The sequence below is a fragment of the Lethenteron reissneri genome, chromosome 16 (assembly GCF_015708825.2).
Source record: "Lethenteron reissneri isolate LAM-NWPU_2019-01 chromosome 16, ASM1570882v1, whole genome shotgun sequence".
NCBI classification, from domain to species: domain Eukaryota; kingdom Metazoa; phylum Chordata; class Hyperoartia; order Petromyzontiformes; family Petromyzontidae; genus Lethenteron; species Lethenteron reissneri.
The window spans coordinates 9,897,551-9,923,547 of NC_083794.1; the positions used below are offsets into that span (position 1 = coordinate 9,897,551).

The 25,997-nt window shown below is 47.1% G+C and overlaps 1 protein-coding gene across 1 annotated transcript in view; it reads right to left on the minus strand.

The window, feature by feature from the left end:
- Positions 1-25,997, minus strand: part of PDE2A (phosphodiesterase 2A) — a 233,275-nt gene that overhangs the window by 113,329 nt on the left and 93,949 nt on the right. The window contains exons 3-4 of the mRNA XM_061552360.1: positions 19,549-19,638; positions 10,428-10,519 (exon numbers count right to left, since the gene is read on the minus strand). Coding sequence (XP_061408344.1) covers positions 10,428-10,519; positions 19,549-19,638 — 182 coding nt within the window. The remainder of the gene's footprint in view (positions 1-10,427; positions 10,520-19,548; positions 19,639-25,997) is intronic.

The window sequence follows — 25,997 nt, forward strand, 5'->3', positions numbered from 1 at the left end:
AGCAATCGCAAAAATAAAAGTTAATATTACACTGGTCAACAAAAAAAAAATTCTGACCTGGACTTTTGCAGCTATTTTAGGCTAATTTCAGGGTGCTGATTCCAAATCTGATCTCAGATTTGCTCTACCACATCTAATTTTTATGCTATCGGCATACCCCATTTTAATTGATTTTACCCAAAATTAACTCTGTCACTTGTGATTGCAAGATGTTGCGAGTCAGTGACTGCTTTAGTGTTAAAATGAGGTGCTGTATTTTTAGGATATTGTGTTTATAATATCATTTTATGCAGATATCCACATTTATTTAATATTTTTCTTCTGCAGTTTTTATTGAAAATGCAATATTTGATATTTCAAAAACCTCATGTGATAGACAAAAACCGATGCCAAATTGGGAATCTGCACCCCAAAATTGCCTTAAAACCTTTGGAATACCTTATGCCAGAAAAAGTGTGTTGACCAGTGTAATCAACGAATCTGTTATTCACGTCTACAGCAGGCTGGCGAAGGGGCCCCAATAAGCACGGGAGTGAGGATATCGTAGACGCTCACCGATTACCGCGGCCACTGTTAAGCGTCAAAGACGAATCGGCGCAGCCCGTGAACGCCGCTGGACGCGAGAGTCAGTTGTGGCCAAGGACACCGGCTCGTGATTTTAATTAAGCTCAGCCACTCGGACGCAGCGAGCCTCACGGAGGACCACTGACAAACCTAAATCCAATAAGCCCACGCTGACATCCTTTAAATGGAGAAGCGAGCAGTTGAATTATGATTGATCTTTAAAAAATATTAAGATGTAAAATTATAAAGAGCTGTGAAGCATTATCAAAGCAAGCTTTTGGCTCGCGCGCATTTATCGCTCGGAATTTAATTGGATTCATCTTTTAACTTTAAGAATCTCCGCAGAGGACGGACATCTCACGGCCTCAGCATGTTATAAGTTGTCAGTTGGGCCCGGAAAAATTAATTGAAGGGTGATGGCAGACATACGGCGCAGGAATGGCGTGACGGCCAAAACAGATTAATATTGACAGCGATGCACCCGCCAATTCAAGGCAAGTGCCCTCCGATTCAGCCAAGGGCCTAAATTCTACAGCCTACTTATTAGTCTTAAACATATAATACTAATTGTCCATTAAATATGATTAATATTGCATTTGTATGAGAAGGGAAAAAAAACACAGAGGTTCTTTTGGACACCTAAGATAAGCTTCGTAGACTGTGTGACGCAAGGCTGAAGATGTGTTTAACGATTCAACATAGCCAATGAAAGTCACTTCGAGAAAAATAAACTGGAGCTCGAACCTAGTTGTCGTCGTTGTTGTTTTCAAATCCCCCTCGGTGCGCTCGGCTCCATTCCTTGAGATTTTATGAAAGGCGCTAAATACCCTAAAATATGTATTATGATTATTACTGCCAATCTTTAACGGGAGGCCGGTAACGACCCTGCCGTGTGGGCCACGTGTTGGGAATCACTGCCACGTTTGTCCGTGGAGCCGGGCGCTCGGAGGACAACGTGAAAGTAGCGTTCGCGAAACGTGACCACACAGCCATTAGCTGCCATGACCGGAGAGATGCATCGGCATTGTTATTTACGGCAGCAGATTTAAACTGCGTTTCGCCATCGATCGATACTCCTTTGATGATTTCATTGGGTCAGATACACTGGCGGCTCGGTGGTAGAGCAAGCAGCTCAGCATTTGGAGTGCGGCAATAAGGAAAGTTGCGAGTTCGAATCGCGGTTTTAGAGCTCGTCGTCCCGCCGGGGTCAGCCAAATAAGTGCCACATTGTGGGCGAAGTCACCAGTGGTTGTCCTGTAGATTCTCACCCCCGCTATAAAGATGGAGAATTTCTATAGCTGGCTCACGGCTGTAAGCAGGAGACGAACATTCCCGTGACGATGCTCATTTGCGTAGGAAATCGCTTTGACCTAAACTTTAATAAAGCAACGAGCAGTCTGCGGTTGTGCCTTCGCTCAACGCTGTTGCTGCTCGCATGAGCGAGCCACTGCCAGGTCACAGAAGGTCAGCGCATATCCGATGGCTGCTCGACGTCCCCGCATTAAGCATGCACGGGAGGGTCTCTCCTCCGATTCACAATAATTCATGCGGCCGCCGAAGATCAACTCGTGTGTATTTACCGAGCATCGTTTTAAAAGTCACCGAGTCCATTTTTCACAGCGCGTCTTAAATAACCCCAAAAAATAATTCTTCACGCGAGACGCAAGTAACGCGTGGTGCAGGCTGCATTAACAGGTCCCCAAATCTCATTAAGATTATTTTTTGTGCGAAGGACAGAAAGCCATTACAAGTCTGAGTGGATATTAGATTAATGAGCCCTGCACCATAAAAAAGATAATTAATATTTCATAACCTGGACATGCACGCCGCACTGTTTCCAATACCGGGGTTACCCCCTCTCCTTATCGCTCCCATCTCTTGTTTGCAAACGGTCTGAACGGCAGATCGCTCATCCAAGAAACCACTATTTGTCATCGTGGCTCCACGGTCCCTCTGCCTTAGACTTTAATTTCGTGAATGAAATGCAAAAAGCTAAAAAAAAAAATTCAAAGGTGATGAGAAAAATGAAAGAAAAAAAATCTAAAGGTTAACGAATCATTAAAGCCGCCAAATGCGGCGTCTGCCACGTGGCGGTCGTTCGTCAAACAAGATGGACAAAAACAAATCTGTCGGGCCACGTTAAGTGGAGTTGTGAAAATAAGGAATGCACAGCCCCGCGTCAGCACCACCGCTGTACGAAGGCCTCCTGTGTCGTTCGTGGAGGTTGTTTGGCCGTGCTTCGCAGGGCTGGTCAGCGCTGGTCAAAAGAGAGTTTGGAACTCGGGACTGGGTTTAGATACGACTCGCCACCAACGGTAACCACGGCCGGGAATCGAACTCGGGTGGCGAGGTCGCGAGGTTCGTAGCACAGTGCGATAACCACTGCGCCACCTCTCCACCCCAGGCAACGCGGAACAACAAAAAAGTCCCACGCTGAGATTTTGAAGAGTGGCTTCGATGACAATAACACAGGGGGAGTGGCCCAGGCCTTTCCGCTCGCCGCTGCTGGGTGGCGCGACCCCTCACCTGCTACCAAGCACGTGTTGTTACCCCCAGAGCACTTTAGAGCGGCGTATCAAGCAATCGACATTACGCATGGAAAGGCCGACGTCATTGTGTATGTGTCTGTGTGCGTGCGTGCACGTGGAGAGCGGTAGTGCAGCAATTATCGCGACCCGAGTTCGATTCCCGCTCACGGCCAACGCCAGTGGTGATTATCTGAACCGGTCCTGGGCTGCCCTAAGCTCGACTCATGCTAAAAACGTGTAGCTGGTGTGGTGTGTAAACATCACCACTGGGTAGACAAAGGCGGTCGGGTATGGTGCTGGCCACCTCCCGGCTCGTGGGTCGTTCCGACCTTCATAGTTGCTCGTGAACAGCATTTGCCCCAAACGTCTGCAAAGCCTCTACGGGGGACCTTTATCTTTGTGTATGTGTGTATGAATTAGGCCGGGTTCGCTTATTTGAAGACTATGTGGACTGCCCATTATTGCAAGTGCTTGGATACCCTCTCAGCAGTTGACATGGTCGTTTAATTCTCCATCAGAGCGCGCGAGTAAAAAACGTGGCCGGACAGCTTCAAAATTGCTTCCCGTGATAGGCGCCTCTTAAATAATCTCTTGCAAAACGCATTAAACTGAAATGGCCAAAAGCCCCGCACTCCGCCAACGAGCACGCACGGTTATTTGCTGGATGCGTGCGGATGCTCAGAATGTGCCGCACGAAATACCGACCGAGAGCGGGGAGACAACGAACTTGTTCCGAGCGTCGCTCGACCGCCACGTGTACGGTCGCTACACGAGCTTACCAGTCGATTTGGCTCGAGGGTCCGCGAGCCCCGATTTGGTCGCGACGGTGGCGAGGCCGCGGGTGCTCGCGACGGTCGCGCAAGCTCTCGAGAGGGAACCTCGGGTTAGGGTTTTCGTTTCTCACATTTCTGCGGTGCGCGCCAAGGCTGCGAGCGTTGCTCACGCGTACCCGGCCGGGTACGGGTAGGGTATGGGTATCGGGTACTTGATTGCGACCTCTGGGATGAAGCCATGTTGCAGGCGCAGGTGGGTTGATTCTAGGAACTTGAATTGTGAGAAGAGACAAGACGTTGGGAAATAAGTGACAAACGGTTACTCACCAGTGACTCACGGCCTACCCATACCCGTACCCAGCCGCACCAGGGTCGCAAACGGGTACCTGTACCCGGCCGGGTACGGGTAGCCGGGTATCCGGTAGGGTACGGGTATCGGGTACCCGGTTGCGACCTCTGACGCGGCGGCGTGCCTCCCACGGGCAAAGGAGTCATCGGCCAAGAACCCCGTGGGCTACAATGGAGCCACATTAACGGGCGGCTGATCAGCCAGCTAGGCAGCCATCTGGCAGCAGTGCCTTGGTGGGCCATGAGCCAAGGGGGATTGGGGTTAGCACCACTCGGGGTGGCTATTGTTAATAGTGTCTGGCAAACACTTCCTATGTACGTTTGATGTCACCTTTATTAAATGTTATTTTCCCAAAGGAGATATTCTATATCACACACATATTATGGTACTCTTCTTTCATAGAATTTGTATCCTAAAGGAAGCTAACCCAATGCCCTTGCAGATAAATAGTGGAAGAAAATCGTCGTGAGCGTTTGCCCATCTCGAAGGTAGCAATAAGACACTTTTTGGAGCCAATTGGTTTCAGAGGACCTCATGGGTTGGATGGAGAGCATTTCGGTTGTGTGCCAGAAGCTCAGGGCAAGCATTCGCTTGTCCCCCCCCCCCCCCCCCCCCCACATAATGCAAGCCCAGATCAGGGTAGAGAAACAAAATAAGTTTCGTGGTGTTTTAGTTTAAACAAAACGGTCGACCGTAGCTCGTGTTGCACCAATGTCCCATCATTAGATTTGATTTCCCCTGCATATTTAATGCAAAGAAATGCAATTCTGCATTTTGTAATTATTCGTGATAAAATGTCTATCTCTGTGAAAGAGAAGCAGTATCTGTGTGAAGCCCTTTACTCTGGGCAAGTGCGGCTGGCTTATACGGAACACATTGCTTTCATCTATCACTCCGTAATAAGGTTAACTTATCGGAAGGCTTAAAAACAAAACATTCATTACAGGATGTTTACAACACGTCATTGTTTTGTATCTCGCATTTGGTGGGGGGGGGGGTGTAGGGTGGGGTGCCGTGGCCGAACTGTTGCGCATTTGCCGCAAGTTGCAGAGGTATGCGGTTCAAACCCCACGGCTGCTCTGGTTAACATTAACTCCCGCATTAACTCCCGCAGCTCTGACGGGTGATCAAATCCCGTGACATGATGGTGAAGATCGCGTGACGTCAGTCGACGAAAGAAAAAAAGAGTACATTTGTGAGCCACAGTCGTGGTCCGAAAAATATCTTCAATTTAAAAAAAATTTGTCCACAAATTATTTCATTGGGAAATAAAGAAAAAACATCGCCCCTTCGGTGCATCTTACTGCAGACTACACAGAAACTTGCCGCTATAAGAACGGCACAAATACCAAATGTGCTTTTGACTTGATTTGATTCACAATGACATGACACAAACAAATACTATTCCCTCTCAATCGTGTCCATATGTGATTCTGTGAAATAAAAAATGCTCCGTTTAGCTTTGCCATGAAAGCCCTCTATTTTAGATTATATAGAGATGTTTAATATTGAAAGCCACAATGGAATGTCATTACTTTTAAGAGCCAATCAGTTTCTGCTCTTTGAGTCTGGAAATACGAAAGCAATTTTACAAATATTCAGGGTTGGAATATTGAAACAGTAAACTCTAACTTGCTTGATGGTGGTTTATTACTTTCTGCGCCAACACAAATAACAATGAAATGTCATTTAAAAAATCCATTTGCTATTTTGTTAACATTTTTTGTCAAAATAAATTAGATTTATTCCTTGCACAGTACAGTACGAGTAGGGAGCTACTTTGCGTTTAACTTCCGCTGCATCTCGAGGAGCTGGACAAACCCTTCATACAGCAGTCGATCCACTGCTGAATGAAGGCTATCCCGATGCTATGTCAGTCATAAGCGTTGCATGGACCATACTTTACCATGCTGGTCAGAGTGTGGGTCGGTAAGGTAGGATGAGGGTGAAAACCCAGGACCAGTTTTCAGACATCACTCGTCACCGAAGTTAGCGGTGAGCGGAAATGAAATTCAGCTCATCGGTTTTACGGCGCAGCGTGCTAACCAACGCACCACCACTCCACCTCGTTGCTATATATCCACTCGTAGTATAACAAGAGTTTGTGTCGTCAATTTGTTCGGGGAACCTTTAACGAGGTGGGCAGGGCGATAATAAACATCATCATCATCATCATCAATAATGTATCCTGCACTCCCAATGCAATACAATCTAGGCGCCAGTCCCAGAACCACGGGATGCAGGAAGCTAAATTAGCATGGGGCAAATGCCCCACGTTTGTTTCCGCAGGAGGGGAATCATTGTGCAGAAAATTTTTCTCGTCGTGCGGCAAGCAACAACGAGCAAACTCCGTCATTCCACCCCATCTCCCTGATCACCGCCGGGGACGACCACTCCGAACATCGGATTGTTGGAAGTGGCGGAGAAAATATTCCCGCACGTGCCGCCCTCCCATCTAACAAACATCGCGTGTGCAGGGTCGGGGGGGGGGGGTGTGCCACGGTGCCACCCACTCAAATTGGCTCGTGAGCGCCCCACGACTTTCAAAAAGCTCCCCGCCCTCCGCCTCCCGTTTGAAGACGGAATACCCAGCCTGTGCAGAGCAGAGACAGGCGGACGACCAATCTTGCTTAGCGTTGGCCAGCTGACACACCCCCACCCCCCCCCCCTGCATTAGCGAGATGAGTGCTTTTTAGCCTCGCGAGCCGATTGCCCAATGAATGTTGCTTGACCCTTGTGTGTCGATGCGCATTAAGCGTGGAGGTGGGGGGAGGGGGCATGTGCTTGCTGTGCACTGCTACGGAGGGTTGGGGCCACTAATAATGTCCCCTCGCTGTTAAAATGACGGTGTGTGTGGGGAGAATGTTGTTTCTCGGTTGCGGAAGACGGAAACAGGGTGGGTGCCACTAACAGGGTGTCGTCGCTAATTTCCTGAACGAGACGATGCAGTCAGAGGTCAACGAAAAGGATTTCAATCGATGACCCCCGACAATGTAGAAACATGAATAATCTATTCTTGGTTCTTTCGGTAAAGTCACGTAGAAGGGAAATAATAAAATAATAAAAATAAAACAATTAAATAATTCTCACGACGTTTCGGCCACAACGCAAGCAGCCGTCCTCAGCTGTCTTCCCGACAGACCTGTTCTTCACCTGAGGATGGCTGCTTGCGTTGTGGCAGAGACGTCGTGAGAATTATTTTATTATGTTTTATTTTTATTATTTTATTATTTCCCTTCTACGTGACTTTACCTGAAAGAACCAAGAAGATGAATCCCTGCAGTCACGAAAGCTTTACATCGAAAAATGTATAATCTCCTTCTCTCCAAGTTCCACCGTAGGATATTGCTATAAGGACGCGTTATCTAATGTAGACGGCTGTGACTTCAATTGCTGCAAATTCGAATTAGGTACAAGAAGAGGGATATAAGCAAAGTTTTTGCATATATTTTTTTGGTTCTATTACTACATCTGGGAAACTTCAAAACGTTGAGTGCGTGCATTTTCGGTCTCTAAAAATTACGGCGCAGAGGTTGATTGGTTTCACCCAGAGTTCAGTCAGCCGAAGCCGCTACAAGGCTTGCACATCTTGTGCTAAACACTTGCGAATATACAAACGCGACCATTGGTTACCACGAGTGAACCAAGTAATCTGCCTGCTGTGGAGGATGATGCTATACATGGAAAAAAAACTTTGAATTAAATTATTTTAGGAGAAGAAAAAACTAATCTCAATAACCATTACCACGGCAAGAGCAGTGATGGAAAAATAAAATAAAATTAAATACTAGCAAAGAACCAAAGAATAATTCCTGCAGTCACGAAAGCTCCAAATTAAGTTTGAAAAATTTAATGTTTGCTTTAAGTTTGTCATAACGCATAACCAAAAACTCTGGCGTTCTGCACTGACCAGCTACGATTTAATCAGCCATCACTGCGGGAACGCGACCATGATCCCAATTGACTTTAAAGTGCGGGTTAGCAAGAGATAGACTCATGAAACAGCTGTTGGTGACACAGCCACCCGGACAGTGCCTGCGACGATAAGAACGATGCAGAAATAACAACGATGGAATCCCCGTTTGTAGGCCCTCGCAGCTCTTGTGCCGTAGAAGCCACTGTTGGTTGGCAGGATGTTTTATTCACGGTTTTCACTTCATCGATCCACTGCTGGATGAAAAGCCCCTCGTGACGTTGTCGGTTCACGAGCACTCTTTGACCCCGCTTCGTCACGACAACCAGTGCCTTGCAAACGCGACAGGTTGGGCGCAGTGGCGGCTCCTGCAAAATCTCTCAGGGGGGGCAAATGTCTGGATGATTTATAAGGATAAGGTCCACCCATGCAAAGAATAAATTAACAGCTTAAGCATGTAAAGGCAACTTCACTTCTTTAATATTAATGAAAAATAAAGTTACTCTTACAATACATCTTGTTTGTTTCTATACTCACTATGAATACAATCCACTCAAGTTTCTTTTATTAAAGATTCCACTAGGTGGCGACAAATAATTTTGTTGGATGAAACGTGCTTACGTTGGATGACGTAAGCACGTTAGTGCGAGCCCTCCCAGGAGCCATAGAGAATGCATTGCAGCGCCCCCCGTTCGAAAAAAAACATCTTTGAATGTAAGTCTATGGGAACACTCTGGGCGATTCTCAGCCGGAGTGAAATCGCCCAAAAAGAGGCGGTACTCCACAGAACGTGACATGACGCTGATTGGACTATATCCAGAGGCACAGTGACGGCTAGCGTGACTCTGTGGTTGAATGACATTGGTGGTGCGTCGCCCAATTGCCCTAATGAAGAAACCGCCCCTGGTTTGGCGCCGAGGACAAAGCCGATTAGCGCGGTTGGCTACGTACGGTGCGAAAGAAGTTCAACATGCATGCAAAGCAATTTGTGCTATGCTGGTACGTTTCCTCCGGTGGTTGAAAGTAAATGGCTTTTATTTATAGCTGCACAACGTAGCAACTCAATTATCATTTTCTTTTTCTGGTCATCAATAATGCAAAGCCCTAAGTCAATTCACTGCGGTCAAAAATTGCCTTCGCAAGACACGTCAGTCATGAGGTATTGTGAGACCACGCCGGTCAGTGTGGGTTGGTGAAAGAGGTGAGTTGGGGGCATGGTGGTGGGGGGGCAGAACTAGTTCAGATATTACTCGCCACTGGTGTCAGTACGTGGCCAGGAATTGAACCAAGAAAAACGGGCTTAGGGTCCCAAATGCACCTCACCACTGCGCCATGGTTTGAGAAAATCAATTGTCGCCAGTTGTAAAAAAAATGTGTTTACTATAAATAATTGTACGCTCGGTCCACACAGCTCAAACGTATAAGGCTCACGCGCACTACATCCACGACGCAATTCCAGACAGGGACAATCGGGCAAAATGGAGCACATTTTAAGTTGCCGTCGATTCGCACGCTCAAAATTGGGGTTCCTGGCATCGTTACCTGCGGGAAAGCGAGCGACGAGGCGAGCGAGCGAGCAAGTGAGCGCGACTCTTCTACCATTGTGATATAGACCAACGCTTTGTGTACAATCAGGACGCCCCTCATTGCCTCCTCAATTCCCCTCGCCTCCACCCACGGCTCAATGCCCAACACACGATTACTGTTTGCCTTCGTTATTTCACTTCCAGTTCTTTTTGTAAACGGCGCTGAAATGAACTAGACTATCCCATCGTCGCCACGTGACTGCCAATAGTACCGTGTGAGCCGTGGCCTTACATTACCAACGATCGAATCGTGTCAAGAATTCTATCGTTCCGCATCAAACTAGGACCCATTTCTTACAGAAACTAGGGCAGTTCACCTGCGTTGTTTCAGGCAGATCCGACTGATGAGACACTGAATGTCAAAACGGGCCCAGAGATTCCTGACATTGAACTAAGGCTGCAAATAAGATGCACTCACGGAAGTCAGTGCGGCCAATTGGTTGTTTCCAAACGCACATTTATTTTACGTGGAGACACAAATATGGGAAGGGCGAGACATGATTAATTTCCTTATCGGCTTTATCATAATGCTACAGTCTTGTATTTGAACCCATCATACAGCAGTATATTTTTGGGGGGTTCTGGGTCCCCTAAAACCTCCCGCGGTAACCTGGCCCCGGGTTCGATGGCGAGAGGTTAAACGAGAGACCGCGGCCGCATCGCGTCAGGAGTGGCCCCTCTCGCGAGCGCGCGATTTAAATTCCTCGTGCGCACCTGACGGAGACATCGTCTGGAAGCCGGTGAGGTGGGTCGCAGCAGAGCAGCTCACCGGTGTCGGGGTCTCGGAGGTAAACAAATGCTTTTTCCTGTGCGAGATTGGGTTGGGGGGGGGGGGGGAAGAGATCGTAGAGAGAGCACAGATTTATTATTTTTTTAAATATGAGCAGGCTCAGGGAAGAATAGATTGGCAGTGAGAGGGCGTGAGAGAGATCGCGCGACGGAGATAGTGGGTGAGAATTGAGTGTGGGGTAAAGGGAGGGAAGGTGGGAGAGCGAAGAGGCAGGAAGGGAGAGGGGGAAGGGAGAGCGAAAGTTGCAGATTAAGAGAAAATTATGGCAACGCAACGACTAAATATTCTCCACATTAGGTAGACGGCAAGCCCTGCTGAAAGCTTTCGTGGATTGGAAGATTGTGGGGAAATTTCAATTTGGACAAGAAAAATGCCGAAAAGCACGCATGAATAATGTACAAGGAGACGCAATTGGCCAGTTGAAATGCACCTGCAAAAAAAAATCTCCGACAAACGGGAAAACGGCACGAGTGGTTGGATTGAGCTCCGAATCAGTACGTCGATCGGGGGTCAGCAGGAGATGAACTGTACAGGGGGCGACAATCCACGTCCACTCGTAGATGACGCTGTCTGGATATGGAATTACATTTTTTCTTTAACTCGTGAAATCCAGGGCTTTTGATGCAGTCTATTAGTATGCAGCGGAGCTGCAAACGGGAACACGTTTAACCTCCGGCAAGCGGACGTTCTGCAATGCACGTCTGCTGCTGAGAGTGTGGAAATGGGGGTCAGCGATTGACCTTTTCACGGTGTCACAAGTCCCCCAATTATCTAAAAATGCATGTAGGAAAGCTGCAATGAGTCTCAAAATTTATTTTCCGAAAGGTCCAGTTGCAGCAAGATGTTTGGCCAATTCCATCATGATAAGTTTTCTTTGGCTCAACGTGGAAGGAAACCGGAGAAGTTGAAGAATAACCCACGCCGACATCTTCTGGGCCACCTTGCAGCCCATACATAGAGTGCATGGTATACCCAGGCAGTCTCCAATCCGAGTATTAACCAGGCTCACGCCTGATTGTGCTTCAAATATTCACCGAGTTCAGCCACATTCAGAGCGATTTCGGTCTCAATTGCCGCAAGTGGTGTTCAGCGAGCCGCTTTCCCGTCCCTCGGTGGAGTAGCTCTCGAGAATGCAGGCGGTGTAATTGCACCAGGGCTCGCGGGTTGGAGGGACGAAGTATGAGTTTGGGGAGGCGGTGGGGGTGGAGGCAGGAATTAGACGGGGGACCCCCATATCGTTCCCCGCAACCAGAAGCCCTTGCCACCCCACGCCGCGCCGTGGACCGAAATTGCTCGCGGCTTACCGGCTCGTGATGTTTTTCCCCCTCTCCCATTTAATCACAACACGTGGAAGGTGCCAATGCGCGTTTGCTGCGCGGTTGGTAGACGGAGTTCGTGGCTGCCATGTGTCTCACACTCCCGGTGGGTTGTAACCGCATCAGGTTTTCACAGCGGCGTGCAGACGCCCCTCGATTTTTGCACAATGATATTTATTTATGACAGCACTCTCATCTCTCTCTCTCGGGGGTGTGATGTCATCCTCCAAATTCGCCCTTTAAATTCAGGCCACAGCAGAACGAGCCACAAGGTTGTTTGGGAGGGGGGGGGCGCATAGCCAGTGCTAGGCTTGTCCACGTTACTATGGCCGAGGATGAGATCTGGACTGCTCTCGAAACTTAACATATGTGTGAGGTTAATTTAAAGACTGGTCGACCAACACGTCCATTACTTTCGACCCGCGGTGACCGATTGTCAATTTTCGGATAAGTGGTGGTGGTGGAGTTCAGTCCACAATTAAGTTATCTTTTTATACTACACGGCTGTACCGAAAATCTACGGTAAAAAAATTATAATTGTGGCCGTGAATGCTTCAAATTGTAGCTCTAGGTGCTAACCACTACACTACCACTCCCCATATTACATACAAATGACATGTAAAGGCACACGCACGCACATGCTTACGAATTCCGCGTAGATATAAATGGTATACACCTTGTGTGTTGTACGTCTTTGCAGACGTTTACCATTCTCGCTTTGAAGTCGGAATCATCGTCGTGTATCAGAGGAGGCGCTTCGATTAAAGTCCGTGCGACATGCTGTAATTATTGGCATTTGCGTTTGAAGCTAAGCTCGCGTGATGACACAAAAAAAGAAACGTATGATGAAACGAGGAGGGTTCACCGGGGTTCGTCGATGCTGTGACTTCAACTTTTATTTTCACTCGTTTTCCGTCGCTCTGCACTCGAGATTTATCGTATTGCCATGACTATTTGCTCGCCCTCTCTCGCCGACAATGATTACGTTCACAAACCCCGAAGCTAGCAGTGCATCGAACGACCCTGTAAACATTGACATCACGAATTCGCTGCAAATGGCCACCTTTGATGAAGGGAAAAGCACGCCTGTTATATGCCCTGCAAAGAGTGTTTTTGTCACCTTCATTTAGACGTGTCAATAGAACCCCAACATGTGGATCTCAGAGCTAGAATGTGGTCAAATTAAGTAAAAATAAACTAAATTAATATTAGTAATAGGGTTTTACCCTTTCAACTGGCACAAAAACTGACACATTTATACAAGGGATCATGTTTGCAATAACCACAACACAAGCAGTCAAAATGCAAACAAAAAGAAACAACTCTGATGATTTTTCGATTTAAAGCTTTCGTGACTGCAGGGATTCATCTTCTTGGTTCTTTCGGTAAAGTCACGTAGAAGGGAAGTAATAAAATAATAAAAATAAAACATAATAAAACAATTCTCACGACGTTTCGGCCACAACGCAAGCAGCCGTCCTCAGGTGAAAACCAGGTCCGTCGAGGCGACAGAGTCTGAATGAAACAGCACACGAGCTTGGAGCATATATATAAGCTGGGCGCATTGACAAAGGAATTTGCATATCAAAAGGAATTTAGCATATTTATGGGAAATGCAGGAATGTGATTAGTACTGCATATGCATGTGCATTATGCAGCTTATATATATGCTCCAAGCTCGTGTGCTGTTTCATTCAGACTCTGTCGCCTCGACGGACCTGGTTTTCACCTGAGGACGGCTGCTTGCGTTGTGGCCGAAACGTCGTGAGAATTGTTTTATTATGTTTTATTTTTATTATTTTATTACTTCCCTTCTACGTGACTTTACCGAAAGAACCAAGAAGATGAAACTCTGATGATGATGATATGCACTGTCAGAGTTGTTTCTTTTAGTTTGCATTTTGACTGCTTGTGTTGTGGTTATTGCAAACATGATGCCTTGTATAAAGGTGTCAGTTTTTGTACCAATTGAAAGGGTCAAAACCTATTACTATATTTTTGCCACTGGTAAAAGAGGTCTCATAGTGAAATTAACATTCTTGATTTGAAGCTTTTGTGACCGCAGAAATCCATATTCTTTGGTTCATTCGGTAAAGTCACGTGGGTAGAAAAATAATAGATCACGACGTTTCCCCCCCCCCCCCTTCTCTCTCCTCGCCTGCAGCCGATTTCTCCAGTGCTGCCGCGGTGGTCCACTTACTCCAGAGGCACGGGTGCTGCTGCGGGATCCACTTTCTGCCCAGACTCCTTCACCCCCCCTCCCCTTCTCCCCCCCCCCTACTGCCGAGGCCTTTATAACCTCGTGCCACGGCAGATCTCTCGCCTACTTCAGCAGTTTTGTTCTTGCTGTGGTTGTCCCACCTGATGACGGTTGCTTGTGTTGCGATCGAAACGTCGTGATCTATTATTTTTCTACCTACGTGACTTTACCAAAAGAGCCAAAGAGTATGAATTAACATTGTGATTTTTTTTGTGTGTGTGTGCAGCCATTGGTGACCGGACTGAGACCATCAGCGCAATCCAATTGAGAACCTGCTTTAAAACATCTGTAGTGGCCGAAACCCGGCTGGAATCAAACCCAGAATTTCAGCAGAGCTGGCTCGGTGCGCTGACTTCAGAGCAACCCAGCCACCTCACTGAGACTTCAAAGAACTTAATGAGCCGAGTCAATCCTCGGTTAAACCAATTATTAAACACAAAGGATGTCCCATTGTGCTGTGGTGGGGGAATAGTGTTCGGTAGCAACAGAAATGATACCGGCATTGTAGTGATATGGAAAAAAAGAATAAATAAATAAAAAATACTCGGCAAAGATGATAAATAACTCAAGATTACGAGGCTTTTCACGTCGCAAATATTTGATTTGCGCCAACCAATTCCTATCACAAAGACGACTCGGATTCTAATATAGATAAAAGGGTGCACTGTGTGTGTGTGTGGGGGGGGGGGTGATGGTGCATTCGCGTCCATTGTTCCATCCGCGAGATGTCTTTGGTTGCCGCCTCCAGCCCGTCGTGATGGAGTGAATTTTGATCTTTGCGATTCACGCGCGCGAATGTGCACAGCAGCACGCACGCTTACACGCCGAGACCAGTCGCCGTGGCATTGAAGTGGCCCGAACAACGTTCGTCGTTGTGTTTTTGAACTCCGCGCGCGCGCGTTTGTGTGCTCGTGCGTGGCCATGAAAAACACGCAACACTGTTTAATTATAAGCGTGAAAAAAATGTGGTCCAGATTGACCAAAAGAGACAGCCCATGCTGACACAGACAGAATTGAAAGACATGGAGAGAGAGAGAGAGATGGGCAGTAGGAAAATAGGGGCTGAGGGGTCAGGCAGACGGAGAGGCAGCGATATCGAGAAACAAGGAGACTACAGACAGACAGAGAGAAAGAGGGGCAGTTAGAGACAGAAAGACAGGGAGACACAGAGACAGACAGGGAGACAGAGACAGGGAGACAGACACAGAGAGAGATAGGCAGTGGGGTCCTTTTTGGCCAAGGTTTTTTGCGGTCTGATTTTTGGTGGAAACATATCGATAACTATGCCACAAAGAAAATGAGAATTGGGCAAATGACAAAGGCAACACAATACGTTTCAGCCATTTCATTTAAACGTGCATCTGATCATTTCTGTAGATATCACATCACTGGGGATTAGGAGCACCTGTTGACAGGTCGCTGTGAGCCATAGGTTTCATATTTTATTTAAAGTCAAACGCGAGCCCATGGGGAACACAAGACATCCATAGATGACTCATCGATAATCAACGATTTATAATTACGCATGCCAAAGTAACTATACAAAAGACAAGACAAAAATCCCCCTTCCCCCATAGCCTTAACAGACTATAGGGGCAAGTGCTTTTAGCGAGCACCTATGAATGCTGACACGGCACACGAGGGGGTGGGTGGCCAGCACCACGCCCGACCGCCTTTGTCTCTCTAGTGGCAATGTTTACACACCGCACCAGGTACTCATTTGAGGCTAGGACGACCTAGGAAAGGCCCAGGATCGGTTCAGATTTTCGTCACTCGTGTTTGCCATGAGCGGGAATCGAACTCAGGTCGCAAAGCAAAGGTCGCCCCGTAAAGCCTTCACAGACTGTTATTTAGCACCTATGAAGGCCGGCACGGCACACGATGGGGTGGGTGGCCAGCACCACAGAACTATCCAGGAGCATGCAGACAGGGTGGCGGGTAGATACCATTGGGCGGGTCTCAGCCCTCTTAAACTTCGCACGCCCACGTTGGCGACGCGCATCGCATTGGAGATGATTTTGGGAGATGCCCGGGTGTTCACCAGCATCTCGAAACTTCAAATGCTCCTCTTACGAGCTGTTCAAGTTCACTCACGCTTAAAACAAACACAAAAAAACGTGACCACTGACGGAAGACGTTGCCAACATTTGAACCGCACAGTTCAAACGGCTGCCCATTTATGATTATTTAATAATGGACAATGCCTTCGTGGGCAGCAGCATGAGTTTTTGATTGGCTGACAAATTGTCTGCAATTACTCATTGGTTCTTTCGGTAAAGTAACTTAGAAAGAAAACGAGTTAAATAATAGAATAAGACGTTTCGATTGCAACACAAGCAATCGTCATCAGGTAGAACTACATTTGAGAGAGAGACAAAACAAAGACACGGAGACACACAAGCAGACACACAAGCAGAGAGAGACAACACAGAGACACACAGAGAGACAACATAGACATACTGTCTCTCTCTGCTTGTGTGCCTGTCTGTGTGTCTCCGTGTCTGTGTTTTGTCTTTCTCTAAAATGTAGTTCTACCTATTGACGATTGCTTGTGTTTAAATCGAAACATCGTATTATATTTTTTTACTTATTTTTTTTCGACGTGACTTTACCGAAAAAACCAAAGAGTAATCCCTGCAGTCACGAAAGCTTCAAATCAAGTTTGTCCGCAATTGTTCTGACAAAACTGTGCAGTGGGAAAAATCGCCTCCGAAAATGTGTATTTTCTTTATTTACAGTGAAGCGATTTGACCTCAATAACCCCCCATGGAATTCCAAACTCCCAAGCAAGTGAGCTTTATGGTTAATTAAATAACTCGCAGACAAAGTAACCTGCAGAAATGTTTTAACCGCAAAGCTCTCTGGAAATATTCCTGCAATACACAGCAACGTTTGCAGCGTCCGCACCCCCCCCGCCCCCCCGGCGGCAGGACTACGTTGGAGCCTTGCGAGTGTTCGTGCAGGGATGGCACAGAAGATGATCACAGCGGGGTGCACACACGCACACACACGCGCGCACAAGGCCAGCTGAAGTGTAGCGGTGTATTCATGTTCTCGCTTACAATGCTCTGGCACATGGACATGACATTCAATTAATTCCTTCGTTCATCTCGTGTGCCAAGCTGTACGCAACTTGAATGCAGCTGCGATCGCAGATTCCTTGTAGCGAGGGGTGGGGAGCTGAGCATTTTCTAGAATCTAAATGAGGTAATCATTGTGCTAAAACTAGCTCCTTAATAGGGGTTATCCTCCATGACCTTTGACAAGCAGAAGGTAAATGAGAAAGCCCCTGGCGGCCTCTGTGAGAGTTCAACTTCACTACCAGAATTAAACGGCTCGCTGCGGTTCATCGGACGCTCCACTCCCAAATCGGACGACGAGAGATGAAGTCACGTGGACAGTATAGGTCGTCAATGTTGTCGTCATAGATTAAACAACAATTCTATTAGTTTCTGGAAAATATGTTATAGTAAATAAAAGAGTATTAATTGACTTCTGGGCTAAATTGAGCAATGGGGTGATGGCAAATCTCCCATTTACAGACCTGAGCCAGTGCTGTACATTTATCAGTTCTGTGGCAGGGGCCAGTGTCTCTATAGGACAACCTCGTTTGATTTCCCCACAAAGCGATACTTGTTGTATTGACCCCACCGGGGATGATAGGCTGAGTGAAGCACCAAACCAAGATTTGAACTCTCAACCTTGCAATCGCAAGCCGCCCGCTCTACCACAGAGCCACCGAGTCGGATATACGAAATCAATAAATGATAGTCAATACAAGTTTAACCCTGATATGTTTCGCGTGATGAAAAAAAAAATCAATGCGTATTGGCAAGGAGACCCAGAGAGCGTCCGGCTCTCGCGTTGCGGCTAAACTCTCCGCCGTGCGCGACAGCGACGCTCGGAAAGACTTTGCCAGAATCAGAATTACAGGGCGTTTTAAAAAGATGGACCCAATTTAAAAGCAGTATATTTCACGATGGCAACATGTTACAATTACACACAAAGTTACAAACGGTTTAATGAGTTATCAAGTTTTACTAACCATTTTATAAATGCTCTATGTGCCCCCTCCACCTGCTGTACGGACAACATCGAGACGATATTCTTAGGTTTTTTCGGTAAAGTCACGTAGGTAAAACATTAAAATTAATTAAAGTAAAATAAAATAAAAAATAAAAATCACGACGTTTCGGAGGCAACACAAGCTTCCGTCTTCAGGTGGAACCGTCACAGCCACGACAGCTGTATTAATTTTTAATGTTTTACCTGCGTAACTTTACCGAAAAAACCTAAGAATATGAATTCTTGCAGTCACGAAAGCTTCAAATCTAGAATCGAGACGATAGTTGATTTCGTCCCCAACGCCTCTCAAAGTGTCGTCTTCTTCCACTGAAGTCACCGCTGCGGTGATTCTGTTCTTGAGGTCATCCAGATTAGTCGCTAATGGTGGAACAAAAACACGGTTTTTGACGTATCCCCACAAGAAAAAGTCGCAGGGTGTGATGTCTGCGGATCTTGGGAGAAAAAAAGTGTAGTGCCAAGTCTTGGGTTCCCGTGCGACCTATCCAACGTTGAGGCAGTGTGTCTTGCGAATGACTGAGGCTAGGGGCTGTTTGTACGCTGGGAGAGGCATCTCGAGGTAATCATTTGAAACTCTATGCCCCGCCCTCTCTATGCCCCGCCCTCTCTATGCCCCGCCCTCTCTATGCCCCGCCCTCTCTATGCCCCGCCCTTTCAAGTGGTAAGAGTTTCATTCATGGGCGGTTCGTGGTTGCAGAGATATAGCGATTTCAAATCGGGTCCATCTTGTTGAAGCACCCTGTGTTTATTCACGACTGGAGGAATCCGATGAGCTGTAACATTCCCTTTATCAGAGAAGTCGAGTCGAGGCGGTTCAGAACGTCACGCCAACAGAGGAGGCTGTTGGGGGCATCGCGCACCGAGACGCTCGTGAAAGAGGTCACGCGCCATGTGACCGCGCGCCCCGAAGGAATGGGCCTCATTTACAGAAACTGTGTTAGATTTGAATGAAGGATGTTTGTACGATGTCTGATTTAATTTATCTCTGGAGGGAAGGGAGGGGGTGGTTCTCGTGTGCGTGTGTACGTGTGTGTGTGTGTTAGCGGGGAGCAGGTAGTGTAGTGGTTAGTGCACTGCGCTACGAACCCGGCTACCCGAGTTCGATTCCCGCTCACGGACAACACCCAGTGATGATTATCTGGACCGGTCTGGGGCCTCCCCTAGGTCGATTCAGCCTCAAATGAGTACCTGGTGCGGTGTATAAACGTCGCCACTGGGGAGACAAAGGCCACCGGGCGTGGTGCTGGCCAGCCACTCCCTCGTGTGCCGTATCGGCCTTCATAGGTGCTCGCTAACAGCACTCGCCCCTACAGTCTGTTAAGGCTACACGGTGGATCTTTGTTAAGGAGTGCCATCTCTCCCTTCATCTCCGTCGCCCCCTCTCACCGTGTGTGGAATCACGAGACGGACGATCTCGACAACCGCACTCCGCAGAGAACGTTCATCCACCACCCCGCCCAGACGCAGCAACGCCTCCTGCAGGGAGAGAATAGCAGAATAACATGGGCAAAAAGAGAAAGATTTCCATATAGCCTTAGACAAACTTATGTCGTCGTTTTTTGTACACACACCGCACCAAGTACTCATTAAAGGCTGAGTTGACCAACGGGATGGTCCATGACAGGTACAGACATTCCATGTTGGCACCGTTGTTTGCGTGTGACCTAGATTGCATGGTGGTCAGGAGTTGGCAGAACAAGCAGTGGATTCTCGATCCGCCTGTAAGGAGCTTCTGAACGTTTCCTCTCTCGCGTGTGTGGGGTTGTTTTGTTGTGTGGGTGTTACGATTTTCTCATATGTGGCATCCCAATCTGGCAGGGCCCTCCTGAAAAAAGAAACTTGGGATCCAGATGGGCTTTCCGAGGTCAATGAAGGGCATTATTACTATTGTAATTATCATCATCATTATCACACAATCGAACATGGGTCACCGGAGATGATGATGATGCAGCAAGCTAACACAACTTCCCAAAAATAGACAAAGATCCCTCGTATAGCATTAACAGTCTGTTGGGGTAAGGGGCGTCACGCGATTTTGGACGATTTTTGACCCCCACCCCCCCTTCGTCACACGGCGTCACAAAGAGTCAGACCCCCCGTTAAATATGACGTCACAAAGATCCGCCCCCCCCCCCCCCCAAAAAAAAAATATAAAACATGCTTCAAATCGCTTGAAACTATTGTCATTGTGGTGCATATTTAATGTGGCGCTGTACTCTGATGTTGTATGAGGAAACATTTATTAAAATGTATATTTAATTAAGTAGAATATGTTGTCTATATTTATTTTAAGTTGCACATTTTGATGTGACGTCACATTTCTCAACCCCCCTGCCCCTCGTCACACATCGTCACAAATGTCTGACCCCCCCCCCCCAGGTGCGTGACGTCATTTATGGACGGCCCCTAAGCGATGTTAGCGAGCACCTATGAAGACTGGCCAGCACAACGCCCGACCGCCTTTGTCTCTCCAGTGGCAATGATTTTACACACCACACCAGGTACTCATTTGAGGCTGAGTCGACCTAGGGGAGGCCCAGGACCGGTTCAGATAATCGTCACTGGTGTTGGCCGTGAGCGGGATTCGTACTCAGGCCGCTGGGTTCGTAGCGCAGAGTAGTGCTAACCGCAGCACCACTGCTCCCCACATCACACGTGCACACAGACACACAGACAGGTCTTTAAAAGCCCATGAGGCGTATTTGTCTCAGCCGATCAACATTGGATTGCTCAGATTATCAGCGATAAACTGAAGCAATCTGTCAAAATTTCAAAAGTGCCCTACATTAGTGAGGCGGAGGGAGGGATGATCAGACGGTTCAATGCCGATCTGTACACAGCCCAGAGCATTCGTAAACGTCAGCATAGTTACAAATAAATAGCCAAACTTCTAAGTTTCAATGTCAACTCCACAATAATCATCATTATAACGGGTTGTCCACACATCAAAGGCAATTACGTAACATGTTCAAAAGTTGAGGCTTCTTGGAGGGAATACGTTAGCGGTTTGACACGTACACGAAACTAAATGCGCCATCGCAATCCGAACGCGGATGAAAACAGTCGTTTTGTTCATAAACGTCGGACTCTGAGCATTTCAAGAAGGGTGGACAAATGACAAATTATTTCTATCGGAATTACAGTCATGATCGGTCCACATGCTATGCCTCAGTAAATGGAGATGATGATAATCATCATCATCATCAAAATAAAGTTGTCGATTATGACAATCATCATCATGAGCCATGATCAATTCACTGCTGGATGACGGCCCTTCCCAAGCAGCCTTCATCTCGTCATCTCTCGCGGTCCTTCCAAGGCAACACTTCAGCCGCACATGAAGCCAACTTCAACTCTTCAACTCCGTCTCCTCGATACAATCACACCCCCCGGTCCCCGCCCCGTAGTTCATGTGAAACAGTCAAAATCTGCCCCGGGGGGGGGGGGGGGGAGGTGCAGCACAGCAAGTAGGAACAACCCCGCTGTGTCCTCTGGGATATTCCTCAATCAGCGGGGCAATTTGCACCTCCAAGCTACGGGGGGGGGGGGGGAGAGGTGTTGGAGGGGGGGGGTCAAAATGCGAAGCGCCAAGCAGCATTGTAAATCTCGCTGCGTTTCGCAGGGACGAGAGAGCGCAAATAAAATATTAAAGCTTCGTGGAAAACTGCACTCGCGTTGCTGCTGCTGCTACTGCTGCTACTGCGCCTCTCACTGTGCCTCTGTGCCCTTGAAACCCACCCACCCCACCCTTACCACCCACCCCCTTCGGATTCTTCCTAATTTTAACGACAACGTTGCGATACCGCCTCTGAAATGAGCCGTGACTAAAAGCCCTGCGTCGCTGGAGGGGCGGAAAAACCCCTCGCGCCCATCTCGAATCCTCCCTGCAGCGGCGGCGGTGGCTGGCAGCAGCAGCGGCGGCGGCGGCGGTCTCGTTAGTCGAGAAGCGCGGCTCTCTTTTCCTCCGGCGTTCTTGGCACCGCTTTAAATTGTCGAGTAATCAACTTCGTGAACAATGTGTCAATGAAAGCTCCAGGGTGGGAGGGGGCGCGCGGGGTGGGGAGGTGTCTCGGACATACGTTCCTCGCTCTGAAACCGCCATTTCCGTCACTGTTAAGCAATCTTAGTCACGTCCCTCATGCGAAAATATTTTTTTGTTAATTCTCAACGGCCTCCATCCAAATCTTGATTTGAAGCTTTCGTGACTGCAGCAATCCATACTCTTTGGTTCGTTCTATGACGTCACGTAGGTACCTGCGTGAAAGAAACAAAGAGTATGGCCTCCATCCCAGTATTAAATGAAGCTGCAATTGATTTCATGCTACGTTAGTGAACGGATTTAAAAGTGGGCCTTGAGAGAGAGGGAGAGAGAGAGAGCGCCGCTCCTATCGCACTCCCCTCGTTGTGCCACCGAAGCGGTTTGTAGGTTTCACGCGATCCCACAATCACATGCATCCCCTTGGTCGGCGCATGACGATGGGGTCCGCGTCGAGAATGCATCGCTGTCCATCTCTTAACAACAACAACTCTAGATTTGAAGCTTTCGTGACTGCAAGGATTCGTATTCTTAGGTTTTTTTCGGTAAAGTCACGTAGGTAAAAAATTAAAATTAATAAAAGTAAAATAAAATATCGTGCTGTGACGGTTCCACTTGAAGACGGAAGCTTGTGTTGCCTCCGAAACGTGGTAATTTTATTTTATTTTCATTTTACTTTTATTAATTTAAATTTTTTACCTGCGTGACTTTACCGAAAAAAACCTAAGAATAACAACAACAACGACAAAGCCACATTCAACATCGCACGGCTGACGACGTAACAATTTCACATCCATTGTAACACGACACACGCACGACTTCATTTCAGCCGGGTCTTAAACGTCCGAGTCGGCGACCCAGAAAATTAATTTTTCACACCCGGCACACCGCATCCAGTATCATCTCTCACTTTGACTGAGGCCACTTCCAACAGCATGAATGACCGCTATGTATACATATTATATGTCTCCTGATGCGATTGCCTGGCTTGACCCCCTGAATGTGAAATTGTCGTTGATGCTCTGCCATCTCCAGCAGCCGTACGAGAGAAGAGAACGCAGAAGCGACGCGGACAATACTCGGCGAGGAATTAAGCCCTGGGAATTACTTATTTACACGCTATGCTAATTGCATGTACATATATGTAAATCGTATGGTAAATGTCATATTGCGGTTAATGGGGGTGGGGGGGGCGTGATTAAATTGTGCCAACAGAACGAACAAGGATAACAAACAAACAAAAAGGTAATACGAAAAATAGCAAAAAAAATATCCATTATTTAAATAACAATCCCGAATCATGACTGAAAAATAAAAAAGAGAAGGATTATATCTAACTGCATAGCCATATTTGTGAAAATGTTTGCTTGGGATGGATGGGAGTAGAGGGAGGGGGTACTTTCTAAATTGGCCGCATGAAGGGAAAAATAAGAATCAGAATGTGATTCAGATCTGCATATTTATTTACACTCGAGAAATCCGTGGTGGAAACCAGTATCCACATAGAAAGAAAGAAGTTGGCCTGTCATATCCCATCGTATCCCATCGCATCGTATCCCAATCCCATCCCGTGGCATCGCCCGCCGGCACGTAACACTGGAAGTCAGAACTTAGGCTCGACTCGGGTCAGAGGTCGTTGCATCTGTCAGAGTCTGGGAGGCGCGGGTCACCCACCGCTCGCCGGCGCCCGTTGCCCCGGGACTCACCGACGCGGAACGACTTCCCGGCAGCCGCCAACACTCGGGCTGCATGCGCACCGTGAGACACGCGAAAAATGTCGCGCGTGGAATTTTTAAAATAATATTTCGCAGGTTTGTGCGCATGTACGTTGAACTTCTTTTGCGCCGTACGTAGCCAACAGTAACAATCGGAGGCGCGGCTTGTACTCACTCGGCTGGCATGTAATGATGCGTTGAATCATCATCATCATCGTCAGCAGCCATGTTCAATTCACTGGATTGAAGGCTCCCCCCCCAGCCATAACCATCTGTGATGTAACAATCCGCCGAACGCCAACACAATAAATGATTTTTCATCGCTCAATCTCATCGGTTGATGTCCTCTCGGACGAATTGAATTATAGATTTAAATTGATTATCATGCTCACAACTTGGACGTGTTTAATCATACGAGGGGAAAATCTGTTGTTGTTGTTGTCATTATTATTCATAGGGGTGCACCAAATATTAACATCACCTTCCAATTCGGCAGAAAATCAGACGACAGAGCATTGAGCATCGTGGGCAGCTGTAGTGACATGACTTCGACTGCCCAAGGTGATTCGGAATCAAAATATTGATTTATTTTGGAGGAATCCGATGAGCTATGAAGCTCTTTTCACAGATATTGGGACGGGGAAGGGAGGAGTGGAGAGAGCCAGGGAGAGCAACTTGCGACTACAACAACGCCAACCAGACGCACGTGGCAAGGGCGAGAGACACAGACAGACAGAGACTATGAGAGAGAAGACAGAAAAAAAGGAAGGAGGATGGAGAAGACAAAGTTGAGAGACAAAGGGAAAGAAAGACACGCAGAGACAGACATAGAATGAGAGAAAGTGCCAGAGAGAGAAAGACTGCCCAGATTATTGAAAAGAAAAATACATCACTTTGGCCTTGAATCGAAATGTGACTGAACGGGTTAAAGTGCTCTGCAGCATGCTCCTAATTGTTGAAGATGTATGCAAAGTGCATGCAAATATTGCATTTAAGCTAATTGAGCAAATTAAACTGTACACAGGACAAAAGAGAATGGGTTCGTGAACAGAATCACATCCTTGAATCATTGCAATTTCATGGAAACGCTTGGGACGAGTTTATAATGTTACAGCCCATTTTATCAATACAGCATTATGCTTGCTACAAAATGGTATAATTGCCTTCAGATTAATACAGTTGTGCATGTAAATTATGTAAGCAGATATATTATTGGAAATCTATAACCGACATTATGTAGAGACAATTCCCGCTGTTGCAATTGTCGTTCATCATCATCATCATCATCCAGGGTCTACCCACTTGTAGATGATGTCTCTCATTCGTGATTTTTCTCCAATTCATCTACGTATCTACATCAGTTCAAGTCTCCTGTACATCACGTGGCTTCTGTGTGGACGCATCCCCACTCTGAATCCTTTCAATCTTCTCGCCCTCTGTAACAGCAGACACTGCTGCGTGTCGTAGCGTCCAAAATATCCTTATCTTTCCTGACCATTTGGTGCCATAATCTCCGTTTTCCATCCTTTAACTATTATTTCCCATTCTGTCTCTTCTCTCTTTCCCATCCCCTTCCCGTGGCGTGCCGCGGTTTAAAAGGTTGGTCGTGTGTTCCAGGTTTTGTTTCTGTGCAATTTCAAGCTTGCTCCAATGCACACTTTTGAGCCACTGTTCCATTTTCCTTCATCATTAGGTCCACGTATCTCTTCCACATGGTATCGCCGGAAATATGCCTCGGTTAAAAAAAAAAAAACTTTCTTTTACGTGAACATTGCTACGCTCGTTTTCATTGCCACTCCGTCTACCTGAAAACACCAAGTGTGCTTTTGGTCATTTCCGCAGAAGTGAATGGGTGGCAGTGGGTATTGAACCAACTACTCTGAAAACGATGTCACCGCTATGCTCTCCATAACACCCAAGCGAAAAATACAAAAATATACAGAGTTGGAAAAGTTAAAAGTTTATTTTGCAAGTTTTCACTGCCCAGCTGCAAATTCACGTTCTTAAAGTCGGCACAACTCCTTGACCAAAACGCGCTTTTATGCATCAGGAAAAAAAACTGAGTAGAAATGTCTGCAAACAAT